General features: G+C 64.9%; 1 protein-coding gene across 1 annotated transcript; it reads right to left on the reverse strand.

Annotated features, from left to right (window-relative positions):
* Window positions 1-9,735: 9,735 nt before the first annotated feature.
* On the reverse strand, window positions 9,736-13,459 carry IRX4 (iroquois homeobox 4). Its single transcript, XM_006140124.1, has 5 exons — window positions 13,415-13,459; window positions 12,719-12,970; window positions 11,920-12,023; window positions 10,871-11,199; window positions 9,736-10,535 (listed from the first exon to the last, which is right to left on the reverse strand). Exons 1-5 carry the CDS (start codon window positions 13,457-13,459, stop codon window positions 9,736-9,738), a joined length of 1,530 nt encoding a protein of 509 aa, XP_006140186.1.
* Window positions 13,460-13,671: the final 212 nt, after the last annotated feature.

The following is a 13,671-nucleotide window of genomic DNA, read 5'->3' on the forward strand; positions in this document are numbered from 1 at the left end:
CTGGCGGGTGTGCAAGCAGGGCCTGGCCACGCTTGGCACGGGGCTGAGCTCTGCCTAGCTGCTGAGCAGGTGCTCTCCAGTCCTTCCCGGACCTCGTAGGGCTTGTCCAGGCTGCGTCCCAGGAGCACCAGGGCTCACTCCACAGCTGTTGCCAAAGATAACGAGCCACATCCCACATCCGGTGGCTCTGCCCCCCCGCTGCTCCTCCCTGGGGTTCTAGCCCTGCCCCGGCCCGCCCTTCGCCCCGCCCCAGGCCGTGACCCTCCAGCCATTGCTGCAGTCTGATCGTGCAGCTTCTCTCCTCTTCCATGGGGTTCTGAGCAGGGAGGGGCCGAGACCCCGGGGTTGCTGGGCAGGGCATGCAGGCTGTGCCTGGCCCACCTGTGCTGCCAGGCTCCCTCCAGCCATTCAGTCCATGTGGAGCCGTGCCCCGCTGCGCCACCAACTCCTTGACATGGCGTTGGTAACTGGCAGCCTTCCACGCTGGCCCACCACCCGCAGGACAGGGCCAGCCCTGGCAGTGGACACAGCATGGCCTTGGGGGCTGCAGGGCCTAGACAGCCCTGAGACTGGCCTGCAGCCCCTCCTCACTCACTCCCCTTGGACTGCTGTCTGTTACACGTGGACATCCAGGGAGGGCCCCGATGCCGTGCGTGCTGGGGCCGCGGCAGTGTCCCCGCATCTTTGTCCAGGGCATGTGTAGTGAACAGAGGTGATCGGAGGCCCGAGATGGCAACAAGAGATGCTGGTCTGGGACAGGCTGAGTGCTGGCACTGCTGCAGGTGGGCAGCGGGACTGGGCACCCAGGGGACACGGGCTCCTCTGCACCTCAGCACTGAGGCCCTTCGTCCTTTGAAGGGAAGCGGTGACGTGTGCACCGAGTGAGGCCACGTGGCAGCAAGGCCGGAGCACCCCTGGGCACTACGTGCTCGTTCCTCGTGTCTGCTCACGTCCTCACACCGCACGCCAGGTCCTCCAGGGTTAGCACTGCCAAGGCCCAGCAGCCTCAGGCAGGGTCTTGGTGGGTGGACAGGGGCCCGTGTGGCCACGAGGGGACAGTGCAGCCAGACCCACAGGCCCCTCACTTTTGGGTGTCCTGTGACGAAGGTTCTGCAAACCCAAGCCGACTTTATTTCGTACGTGCGTGCGTGTGCGTGCATGCATTTCTTCTTCTCTTTTTGCCAGAGAGCATTGCACACGCCTGAGAAAGAGAAAGCACCCCCACGGGGACTGGTCATGCCATAATCCCAGTTTCCGCCACTTCTTTTCCTGCCAGGACCCCGGACTCGCCCCCTCACCTGGGACCTGTTGGATGGTGTTCGCACTTCCTGAAGGGGGTGGTCTTCAACACACGGGTTCGAGGGGTTTTACACTGAGTGAGGGGGAAGACAGTGGGGAGTGTCCAAGACGGCGATTTATCCGTACTTGGAGACAGAGTGAAATGAATGGTCTCTATCTACGGTCTGAACTAAAGCAGCCGAAATGGCATGTGTGTGGGGGGAGGCGCGTGTGCGGCTGTCCCAGAGAGGCTGCGCCCGCCACTCTCCAGTGCCCCTGCAGGATCCCCTGGGTGACCAGTGCCCTGCGGCCTGCTGCTGGCCAGGCAGACTGCTCTGCACCAGTAAGCCCCTAATCAGGGCAGCTGGGGGAGGGTGGTTAGGATCAAAGTCCAGACAGAGTGACAGACCAGGAGGGCAGGCAGCTGAGGAATGCCTGACCCCCTGGGGTGGGGCGTCCTCTTGTAGGCAGGCCTGCCTTCCTGGAGGTCTGAGGTCAGCCACAGCAGCACAGATGGCGCCCCCCCCCCCGCCACTCTCCAGTGCCCCTGCAGGATCCCCTGGGTGACCAGTGCCCTGCGGCCTGCTGCTGGCCAGGCAGACTGCTCTGCACCAGTAAGCCCCTAATCAGGGCAGCTGGGGGAGGGTGGTTAGGATCAAAGTCCAGACAGAGTGACAGACCAGGAGGGCAGGCAGCTGAGGAATGCCTGACCCCCTGGGGTGGGGCGTCCTCTTGTAGGCAGGCCTGCCTTCCTGGAGGTCTGAGGTCAGCCACAGCAGCACAGATGTGGCTCCACTGTCCTGCGGGGCTAGGCCTCCCCGGCCTGTGGCAGGGGCATTTGGAGGTAGTCCAGGAACCACGGGAGAGTGTGTGATGGCACACGGGCTCTCCCGCTGCCTGCGGGAGTTGTCCTGAAGGCCTGAGATGCTGGCTCCCCAGGTGTGCTGACTCCCGCCTCGGGTGTGGGCTCCCCCCGGGCACCGTCTCCTCTGGGCACTAGTCCCCCAGGTGCAGGTTCCCCTGGCACTAGGTCTCCAGGCATGGGCTCCCATGGGCGCCGGCTCCCCTGGGCACTAGCGCCGGCTCCCCTGGGCACTAGTCCCCCGAGCGTGGGCTCTCCTGGCACTAGGTCCCTGGGCGCCGGCTCCCCTGGGCACTAGGTTCCCCGGGCGTGGGCTTCTCTGGGTGCCGGCTCCCCTGGGCACTAGTCCCCCGAGCGTGGGCTCTCCTGGCACTAGGTCCCTGGGCGCCGGCTCCCCTGGGCACTAGGTTCCCCGGGCGTGGGCTTCTCTGGGTGCCGGCTCCCCTGGGCACTAGTCCCCTGGGCATGGGCTCTCCTGGCACTAGTTCCCCCGGGCGTGGGCTCTCCTGGCACTAGGTCCCCCGGACGCCGGCTCCCCTGGGCACTAGGTTCCCCGGGCGTGGGCTCCCCTGGGCGCCGGCTCCCCTGGGCACTAGTCCCCCAGGCACGGGCCCCCCCGGGCGCATAGGTCCTTCTCGGTTGTTGCCAGGCTGTTGCCACTGCCCTGCCACCTGCAGCTCTGCAGTCTCGCACTTCCTGCTGCACGGGGAGCTAAGCAGGGACTCAGAGGCATGTCCACACACCCTACGTGGGGTGTCCACGGCCCGGGGTGTCACTAGGTCTCTGTAGTGTGTTCTCTGCTCTCCCCCCTCCCGGTCAGCTCCCCTAGAAAGCCAGCCAGCTCAGCGGAGGAACAGTGAGGCCCGAGGCACAGAGGGGAAAAGCTCTGGGAGGGGGCAGGTGCTTCCTGCCAGGGCTCAGCTAGGCTCCTTCGGGGAGCCCAGTGTGGGGCCCAGCCACAGTGAGCCTGCGCTGCCTGCACTCTGCGGGGGAACCACCCCAGCTGCCATGGTCTGCGACACCCCCAACCACACGCACGGCCCAGCCCAGGTGTGAGTGCTGGCGGGCAGCAGGACGCCCTGCCCCGATGTCCCCTCTCAGAGCTCAGCTCCTCCTGTGGGGCCGCGTGTCCAAGTACAGGACGACCTGGAGACTTCAGCTCATGCCGGGGGCTCAGAGGGGCCCTTTATGCAGGTCCATGAGCGAGTGGAAGCAGAGGGGCCCTAACACTCCCTGCATGGACTGATGCCTCTACCGATGGTCACGGGCACCAGGCCTCAGTCCTGAAATGCCCCACGGAAGGACCGTCCCCAGAAGGTGTCTGGGACAGCTGCCATGCTGGGCCAGCAGCTTCATCGCGGAAGTGGGCGACCGCCTTCTGGCTGGGGTGCTGATGGCTGAGCGCTCACGGAGCTGGGGTCTGTGCTCAGGCTGGGTATGCAGAGCTCCCTGCTCCTGGGAGAGGGTCTTTCCTCCCACTCACCAGCGAAGGCCCCGCTGTCAGTGACCGCGCAGGCAGACCCCGGCCAAGGGTCAAGGTGGCCCCTCCTGCTGCTCTGACCAGCATGGAGGACAGCCCCTTCCCTCCCCTCCCTCTGCACCTCCGCTCATCGGTGGGGAGGCAGCAGCCCCGCAGGGACCTGGTCCCTCCGGGCACTGTGCATCCCCAGGGGCCTCTAGGGGCAGCACCCTGTCCGCTGTGCAGAGCCCTGCAGAACTGGAGTCGCAGCCCCAGCGGGTGTCCCCGGTGAGGTGAGCCTGCCTGCGAGGCCCTGGTTTCACGTAGGGCTGACTGCGCTGAACCCACGGCAGAGCGAGATGTGGCCCCGGGCACCCATGTACTCTGCGTACCAGAGCCGTCCCATAGGGCCCAGCTCAGCTCTGAGGCCACAGGCACTGACAGAGGCTCGTCGGGCGGCTGGTAGCCACCTAGGCCCTGTCCACTGCCGCTGCTGTCTTCGCGAAGGTGCATGTGGGAGCCTGTCCTTCGGCCGTGCCCACCTCACCAGGGGACCGGAGCCAACCCTGCTGCTCCGTCCCCGTACAGGCCCCTGGCGCTTTGCCGGTGGCCCCTTCCAAGCTCATCCATTCCTTGGGCAGCCCTGACCTCCAGGGTCTCTTTAGGGTCCCTGTAACTGGATAATGGACCTCCTCCCTGAAGACCCTGCTGGACACTCTGCCCCTCAAGCACAGCCCTCACCCTGCCGGAGTACCCAGCCCGCCGTGCCCTGTGCTCAGCACCCCTCCAGGACCTCCACTCGGGACACCCTTCCCCTTTGGCCCTCTCTGCACTAGGGCTACGCCTGGGTCTCCAGTGGAGCTACCTGCTCACCACAGCCCGCTGTCCTGAGCTGCGAGGGCCACAGAGCCCCTGATGTGCCTCACGAGGGGGGCGTCCCTGGGGGCTTCTGGGGACTGGCAGGGGCCCTCTGGCACTCCGCCAGCCTGGCCTGCCTCCTGAGGGGCCTGGCAGCTCTCAGCGCCTGTCACGGCACCTGCCAGACCGCGTCCGGGAAGGAGGGACACGGTCGGGTGGTTTGATGGGGGATGCTCATAATGAACCTGCATCTGAAACAGCGCAGCCTCAGAACAGGCTCTGAGCAGCGGCTGCCCTTCCACTGGGGCCTCCTCGGGCCCCTCCCGGCCTGGCCTCTCACCGCACCCACAGTTCCCTGTCTATGCATGCAGGGACAGAGACCCCTGGATCTGGCTCCACCATGTCCCTGGGGCAGAGCCTTCAGGGTGGGTGCTCTGAGGCTGCCTAGCACCCAGCCAGCAGGCAGCAGGCACAGCCCTGAGCCTAGGAGCCCTGGCCCAGCGCCCAGCCCACAGGTTTGGAGCCCCCTCTCCACTCCTGCTCTGGGTGGGGTGGAGTGCCACTCTCCTACACCAGGGCGGCCCTGGCTAGAGTCCTGGGGGCCTTCCTGAGGGGTTGCCTGTTCCTCCCCAGCAGGATGCCCGGACGGCCTGAGCTCTGGCGGTGGCTGGGGACGGGCTGTGGTGTGCACACCTCTCTATGACCTGCACCTCTGGAGGCATGTTCTTGGGAAAAGCGGGCGCCATGCCCTCAGAAGAAGGTTCCTCTCTCATGCCCAGTGCCCCCTTCCCTCTGCTCCCTGCTCCCTCTCCCCTTCCCTCCTGCCCTCTCCTCCCTCTGGTCCTGTGTTCAGGGCCTCTTCCCACAGCCAGGTCAAACCCCAGGGCCCTGGCTCCCCTCCTTCCTAGCCTGACCCTCCACCGTGGCCGCAGGCTAGCAGCTGCAGGGAGGGGGCAGGCCAGGCCAGGGCAGGGCAGGGCAGGGCTGGTGTCCAGGTGGAGGGCTCTCACCAGAGCTGTCCCAGGACAGGAAGGAGGGGTGCAGAGCTGGGCGCTAAACCCCTGTGCTCACAGCTGAGGCTTGAGGACTAGGCCTGGGCTCAGACAGAAGCCACCTGGGGAGACCAAGGCCTCCCAGGGCCCTGCAGGCCAGTGGGACTTTTGCGCAGAGGGTACAGAGGGCCCCAGGGGACAACCTCCAACTTCCTTTCCCTCCATCAGGGATTGGCTGCACCCTGCCGCCCTGGATGGCCTGCTGGGAAGGGACGGGAACTGAAGCCCAGAGCTCTTCTGTTTTCTTCACTGGGGGGTGGGGGGATTGGGGGGAGGACAGTAGGAGGGAGAGGGGAGAGACCAGGACAGTGGAGAGAAAAAGGAGGGAGAGGGGAGAGAGAGGGCGGGAGCAGGGTGGAGGAGCGGGGCTGAGGTTGGTGGGGGAGGCCAGGAGAAGGAGCCACAGGAGCAGGGGAGTAGCAGGGAGGGGAGAGGAGGGCGGCTGCTGTCAGGGCCGGGAGCCCCAGAAGTGGTGGCGGGCATGGCGAGCTGTCTCCGGAGACGGCCACTTTAAATCTTAATTGGCTGCCTCTTAAATATCATTTAGGGCGGCTTCCCTGCCTCCCCCTCTAGTTAAGAAGGTGTCGTGTCAAACTCTATTACTTGCAGGACGGCTCTCCTTTCAGTTAAAAAAACCGTGGGGGGGGGGTAGAAAAAAATGGAACCTTCCGTGGCGGTTTGAGGGGTCGATAAAGCTTTTAGATTTGGAGACGTTCTCCGGAGCCCATCTCCTGCGGCTAAGAGTTGTTAATGGGGCTTAAGGAATTACCCCGCGCCGGCGGCCAGGGCCGTATATTTCCGCGGTCCCTTGTCGCCTGCATCTGCCTGTCAGACCCGCTTAATGAAAAGCAACGCGCGGCTGATTACAGTTTTATTTGGGCGCGCTGTAAAGAACGCCGTTAATTTAGCATCCTCCGCGTGCGTTTGAATTTGCCACGCCTGGACGGCTGAGCGTCCCTCCCCGCTCGCCTCCGACCACCTCCGAGCCGCGTCTGGCCGCCCTGCCCGGGCGCGGCGGACAATGGCCTCGCCGCCACCTAGGTTTCCTTCCCAGTCTGTCCTCACGGCGTCGCGGACCCCCTTCCTCACCGCGGGATTTCCTGGCGCCGACCCCCTCCCCGACCCTGAGAAGCCCGCCGGGGAGGGACCGGGAAGCCCCCGGACCGCGCGGCCTCCTGGGCGTGTGCTCCCCAGCACGGCCTCGCTCTCCGCACTCCAAGTTCTTGTTTCACGGAGTCCCGGTTATTCACAGGAGCCGGTCTCCCCGAGGCCAGGGCCTGCCCCCACGTGCAAGTCCAAGGGCCAGGGCGGGCGGGCTGGGTGCCGGCGCACCGGCGAGGCAGGTGTCCAGAGCCACGAGCTCGCGCCCCGGCGCCCCAGCCCTGGGAGCCCGCTCTCAGCCGGGCCCAGCGCACACCGCTTGCACCCGCGTTCCAGCGCCCCGAGCTCGCGCCCCGGCGCCCCAGCCCTGGGAGCCCGCTCTCAGCCGGGCCCAGCGCCCACCGCTTGCACCCGCGCCGGCCTGCCTCCGCAAAGGCTCGTTTGCTGCGAACGTCTGGCTTTGTCTTGGCTGGGGTGGGGGCGAGCTCGGCGGCCGCCCTTGGCTGCATTAAAATTCCTGGCGCCCCAGTCTCTGCGCAACGCGTCTCCCACGAGACCCCACTTCCGCTATTACTGTCAAGTACCCTTGACTTTTTATTTTTGCCCTTTTATCTATTACAACTAATTCGAGTTCTTTTGCCCTTTTCAGTCTAAGACGTGGGCTTTCTGCAAAGCCTCCCCCTGCAAGCCAGCTCTCGGAGCGCGGAGCCTTTAGAAATTGAGGGGTTTACTGTCAAAATGAAAATTTCACTTCAAATTATCTTGGCTGATGCTCGCTCGCCAGGCCGGGGGCTCCCCGCAGCCTTTGACAGGCACATCAGCGCCTAGCTTCCGAGCCTCGATAATATCATCCGCGAGAGCGAAAGTCAATACGTGACAGCCGGGCGGGACAATCCAATTACGGAGCGGCCGCCGGGGCAGGCCTCGGGCTTGGCGGTGGCCGGGGTCCCACCCTCAGGGCTCGGGCGTGTCCACCATTCAGGGGACCTTGGGCGAGTCCAGACTCCTGGCTCCCGCCGAGCGCGGTTTCTCTCCCTCTCCCATGCCGGCCCCACTGTCCAGTCAGCTTTCCGGAGCATGGACCTGCTGAGGGCCCGTCCTAGAACCCCCAGGTCCTCCCGCGGGCACCCCCAGCCCAGGACAGTAGAAGAAAGTCGCTGCCCGCCTCGTGTGTCCGCAGAGGGCTGCCCAGCAGCAGTGAAATGGCGGGGCTGGCTGGTGCGTCTGTGGTGGTTCCCAGTCCTCGCTCTGTGCAGGGCCCTCCAGGCTGGGATGCCGCATCCCTTGGGCACTCTGCCCTTCCACGCTGGCTCCCTAGTGGCTCCCATTTCCTTCCGGACACCTGGGACTTTAGGAGGTCCACTGGGCCTTCGGCGCGGCACTGGCAGCTGAGAGCCAGGAGCGCTGCTCCAGACCCTGGAGGGGAGGGAAGGGCCCTCCCACAGGCCAGGGGCTGCCAGGTGCCCGGGAGCCAGTGGATGGGCGGGCCAGAACCTAGGGCTTCCCAGAACCTGGGTGGGGAGCCGGGTTTCCTGGGGGAGACTGCGAAGTGAGGGGCCTAAGCAGCACAGAAGGGGCCCACGCCCTCCCAAACCCCAGTTGGCCCAGGGTTCTGCCCCCAGCTCTTCCAGCCCCACCCCAGCCTGCTAAAGTTTGCGCAGCCGCACTGGCTTGCCCCCCTGGGGCCTGGAAGCTACTGGCCGGTCCAGGGGCCAGACCCTGGGAAGAGGGCAGGAGGGTTAGTAAGGAAAGGCACTGAGAGGCCTCTGGGCTCCAGGGAGGGTACACCAGAGGAGGACCACTAGAGGGTGGGACATCAGGGTCACCCCCAGTGTAGAATGTCCAGCCTTCACTCTCACCTAGTTGGAGACTCCCCATTTTCTCCAACTTCTGAAGTCTGATCACTGAAGAGTTTAAAAGTTTGGGGTCTCATGGACCAGCAGGTGGTGTGGTGATTAAGGGCACTGGACTCCCATGTGACTGACAGTGGTTCCAGTCCTGGACCTGGTGGCTTGCTTTCTCACTCTCTCCCTCTCTCCCCTCTCTCCCTCTCTGGTCAAATTAAAATAAAGTTTAATAAAATGACTCTTTTTAAAATAAAAGTTTGGTGTTTCACATCACTTCTATTATGGAGTTCAGTAGAACTCTCAAAGGGTTTTGTGTTTTGAGAGGTTTTTGCTATAGGACACATGCCCTCACTAGGGGGGGGGGAAAGACCTAGAGAAAGTGCGAAATCACCCCCCTAGGGGCATGGCCAGGCCTCATCTCTTTTTCTCCATTCTCCTGTCAGGATTTTGCGTGAGTTTAAGCTGCCATGTCAGGGACTCCAACTGTGGTCAACTACGTGGGAGTCCAGCGACGTAACCATTATGCCATCTGCTGGTCCTAAGTGACTGTTCTTTGGAAAATGGCTTTAGAGAACGTCTTGTATTTGGAGAGTGACTTATCCAGGCGGAGTCTGGGTCTGCATCCACCGGGGCCCACTCTTCCTTTTGAGGGTTAGTGAGCCTCCCTTTGAACCCTCAGATTCCTAGGTTCGGAGAGTGAGAATGTTCGTTTTGCAATGCAAACACCATCACTAGGTTTTATTGTTTCTGTTGTATTAGCCCTGAAGCAGGCAATTATTGGTGCGAACATACATTTTTAGAAAACATAATTTTATCGAGCCAAGAGTGTGCAACAGTGTAAACTTGGTGAAGTGCTGTTGGTGAGAAGGACGTGCGGAGAACCGACTCGGGAGATACACAGGCTGAGGAGTCTTCCAAGAACCGCATGCCGCAAACCCAAAGGAGACCGCAAAACAAAAGGACGCCTCAGACGAAGCACTCTCCCTGTAAACTTCTGAACGGAAACATGGTGCCTCCGCGGTCTTCCTTCTGCTGCGAGGGGCTGCTCCCGGCGTGGCGTCCTGGCTGGCCGGGCCTGGTCATGACCTGGGGGTCAGAGGGCCTGGCGAAGCAGCACCTGGGGCTGGCGCCTGGCCTGAGATGGAGTTCAGACCCGCCCCGTCCGGAGAGCTGGCTGCCTTGGCTTGGCCTCACCCTTACCTTCCTTTGGAAATTCGGTAAAGAGTGGGCGCTGCGCCCGCAACCCGCACCGAAGGCGGTTCCCTGGGTGGCCGCAGCTCAGGAGCAGAACGGCTTGGCGCCCGCCTTGGGCGGGGCCAGCAGCTCCCTGGCTCCACCCGCAGCCTGAGCGTCTGGGGATGAGGCGGGCGGGAAGGTGCGCGCCAGGGGCGCCGTCAGCACGTTAGCGCCCGCCCCCAGCGAGCGTCCCAGAGGCCCCGCGTCCAGGAGCGCCCCCTTGGCGTTGGCCCAGGCCTGGTTCAAAGTGCTGTGTCTGAGGATGGGGTCGTGGAAGACCCCGTCCACCCAGTTTCTGAGACTGGTTACTGGGGAGTCCTGGTGCCTGTCCAGAGCACCAGAGGCGGCTGCGCCTCCCGGCGAGGACGTGGCTGGAGCCGAGGCCACATGGGCAGCGGGACCTTGGCGTTTGAGCATGCAGGGTGGAAACTCAGTCTGGCTCAGGGCCCCGGCGGCCGTAGCTGTGTGGGCTAGTGACCAGATGCGGGGCTTGGCCTCCAGCCTCGCAGTGGCCGCTTGAACGAAGCCCAGCTTAGCCTCGCAGGCCTGGCTGCCCTCGGCTCCAGGCTGCTGCTCCTGCCGAGCCGCCGCACTCCGGAGGCAGCTCCGGGCCCGCTCCAGGTCCTCCTCCAGGGCAGCTGCAGCCAGGGGCATCCGGAGGGCACTGGAGGCCTCCTTGCCCACGGAGCCAGGGCCCTCGGGCACAGCAGGTGCCCGCTCCAGACCTCCAGCCAGGGGCTGGAAAGGGGCCTTGAGCTGGCACTCCGGAGTCTCAGCCTCCAGTGAGTCAAAGTCTTCCAAGTCGCTGAGCCCCAGCTCCTTTTCTTCTTTGCTGACAGGCTCTGCCAGGAGGGGAGGGGGGCGAGGAGGTGGCTGCCAGGAGGGGAGGGGGGAGAGGAGGTGGCAGGTTACAGGTGCCTCCGGCCACGCCTCCAACCACCCCTCCGGGACCCCAGGGTTCTGGGCTAATCCTGAAGCCATACCTCCCAGCATCACCCCCGCCCCCAGGCTCCAAGACAGGAACTAACAACAGCAGGGACTAGGAGGGTTAGGCCTCAAGGTACAGGGTTCCCTCTGGCAGCTCAGGGGCCACAACCCCCAGGTGACTCGTCCACTGCAGGCTCTGCCTCTGCAGCCCCAAAACTGGCAGGAAAGGCGCCCAGCGCTGACCGCTCACCTTCATTCTTGGTACCCTTGAGAGGCTCTCCTGCCCCTTCCTCCTCAGGCCCCTCCTCGTCCTCGCCCTCCGGGAAGGGCCTCTTCTCGTCGGCACACTTGTTCCTGGGAGGCCACGTCATCTTGTTCTCCTTCTTGAGGCGCCGGCGCGCGTTGGCGAACCAGGTGGAGACCTGCGTGAGGGTCATCTTGGTGATGATGGCCAGCATGATCTTCTCGCCCTTGGTGGGGTAGGGGTTCTTGCGGTGCTCCTGCAGCCAGGCCTTGAGCGTGCTGGTGGTCTCCCGCGTGGCGTTCTTCCGCCGCGTGCCGCTGTCCATGGTCCCGTACCTGCAGACACCCTGCCATGGGGCTCCGCCCATCGCACCACAGGCCAGCTGCCTGGGGATGCTCCCCAGGCCTTCTCTGGTCTCAACACCCGCTCTGCCCCTGCCCAGCCCCAGGCCCACCGGGGCGTCCCTGCTGGAGGGCAAAGAGCATGTTTACGTTTGATTAATCTTACAGGAGGCTGGGCTGCTTCCTGAGCCACAGGCCATGGCCTCTGTGCCCCCCCCCAGATGTTTCTTAGCGCTCCTTTAGGGGGGTCTCTCCTGTTCCTTTGACCCTCAACCCATGAACACATATCACAGAACTGCGAGCCGCCCCAGCGCGTATGCAGGAGTGCAGAAAGGCTTCTTGGTTCCTGGGAAGGAAGCACCCACCAGTCCAGGGAGGCCCTTGGGGTGCCTGGGGATGGTCCCTGGTGGAAGCCAGCGCTGTCCCAGGCAGAAGGCCTTAGGGGCTTCCACCTCCAATTCCCACTAGACTCCGCACACTCCCTGGGAGAGGACGTTCCCCTGGTGAACCGGGCAGGCAGCCACCCAGGCTGTGGAGCCGGGACACACGCTCCTGCTCATCTCTATTGGGGGCTGGGCATAGGCTGGCCAGATGGGAGATGGCAGCAGAGCCTCCTCAAGTCCTAGCAGGCCAAGTCAGTCCTTTCTGACTCCCTAGTCCTGGCAGGGCGTGGTGGGTGGGGCTGTGGCGGGTCCAGGCTGTGGGATCCCTCACCTGTCGTAGGGGTACTGGCCCAGCGCTGGCTCGTAGGGGTAGTAGGCTGCTGGTGCCAGGCCTGCATGCGTGGACCCGGCTCCGTCCTTGGACTCAAAGCTGTTCTGCAGGAGCCCAGGTCAGGGCTCAGCTCCAGGGACTCAGCCTGGCTTGCCCCTCCTCAGTCCAATGGCTGGAGCAGCTGCCTGCAGACCCCTGGGCAACCCTCCCCTCTGCCCACCCTGCCAGTGGGGGGGGGCATTTCCTACCCCCTGCAAGGGTGAGTGAGGACACAGCAGGGAGGGGTCTGGGAATGGGGGACAAAAGGGGGATAAAAATGGAGAGGAGAGGGGAGAGTCAGGGGGAGGGGACAGGAAGAGCAAGACTGGGGGGAGTGGGGGGTAGAGGGGTGGAGGAATGGGTGGGGACTTGTGGGGAGGTGCAGGAAAGAGGAGGAGTGGGAAGCTGGAAGGAAGGGGGGAGAGAAGGGGGGATCCTGAGCAGCCCACAGGGGATGGCAGCAGGAGGAGCCCCAGGGGAGACTGGAGGAGAGAAAGGGGGCCTGGAGGGAGAGGGAGCTAGGAGGGCAGTCCAGGGGAGCAGGACTTTTTGGGGGTGCAGGAGGGGACAGGGCAGAGCTGGCCCATCACAGACAGAAGAGCCGCCCCACTAGATCAGGATTTAACATGGAGGAGGCCGGCGGCCAGGCACTGGAGCCCCAGGTGGCGCGTGTTCCCAGGGACTAGTGTGAGAGGCGAACCCCCCGCCCCCCGCCCCCCCGCAGTCCAGGGCTAGGGGAGCAGGGCGGGGACTTCCCTACCAGGGAGTAGAAGGCGGAAGCCTCAGAGCCATAGCTCACGTAGTTGCCGTATCCCTGGGAGCCGCCGTAGGGGCCCGCGTAGACTCCCAGCGCGGCGGCCGAGTTGAGCTCGTGGCGCGCAGTGGCCAGCAGCCGGCTCTCATAGACCGGGCAGTAGACCGGCGCCTGGGCCGAGGCGGCGGGCCCCGAGTCGGCCAGCGGGCGGCCTCCGGACTCGCAGCACGTGCTCAGGGAGTTGGTCGTCATCAGGAACTGGGGGGAGAGGGCTGCGAGGAGGGACGGGCACCAGGCGCGAAGGGGCCGCCCACGAGGGGCGTCCCGTGTCCCCAGGGGCCTCGGCCGTGCCCAGCGGAGCGCGGGGCCCTTCCTGGGAGCCCCTCCGTGCCGCGGGCGGCCCCGCCCGGTGTCCGCGCCCTGAGGGGTGGGCTCCAGGCCGCCCGCACCCGGAACCGCCAAGTCTGTCTTTTCCCCGTACCTCCCCGGCCGGGCCAGCTCCCCTGGTGAGCCTCGGAGCCCAGACCGAGCCCGCCGGCAGTCTCCGGGCGCTCAGCCTCCCTGGGCCACTGGGTGCCCACCGCCCCGCGAGGGTCTCGCAGCACCGGCCTGCAGCTAAAAAGCCACACGGGGTCGTGGTCGGGTGGCCAACCCGCCAGTGCGTCCGCCGCGTCCCCGAGGCCCTCGCGGGGACACCCTTACCTGGGGAGCCGAGGAGTAGGGGTACCCAAACTGCGGGTAGGACATGGCGGGCGCGGCCCCGGGCCGGCGCTGTGCGACCGCTGCTCGTGCGCTGTCCTAGACGCTGGGAGGGCGAGACGGAAGAGCCGCTGAATTCGTCCGCGCTGCGGAAACTTTTCTAGCCGGCCCCGAAAGTGCGCGGCCGAGGCCGCGGCGAATATTTCAGCTCTGCAACCAGGAGCCTCGAGGGGGCTCTGGGGCCGGCCGGACTCGGCGCA

Source organism: Tupaia chinensis, unplaced genomic scaffold (assembly GCF_000334495.1).
Source record: "Tupaia chinensis unplaced genomic scaffold, TupChi_1.0 Scaffold000020_1, whole genome shotgun sequence".
Classification (NCBI taxonomy): domain Eukaryota; kingdom Metazoa; phylum Chordata; class Mammalia; order Scandentia; family Tupaiidae; genus Tupaia; species Tupaia belangeri.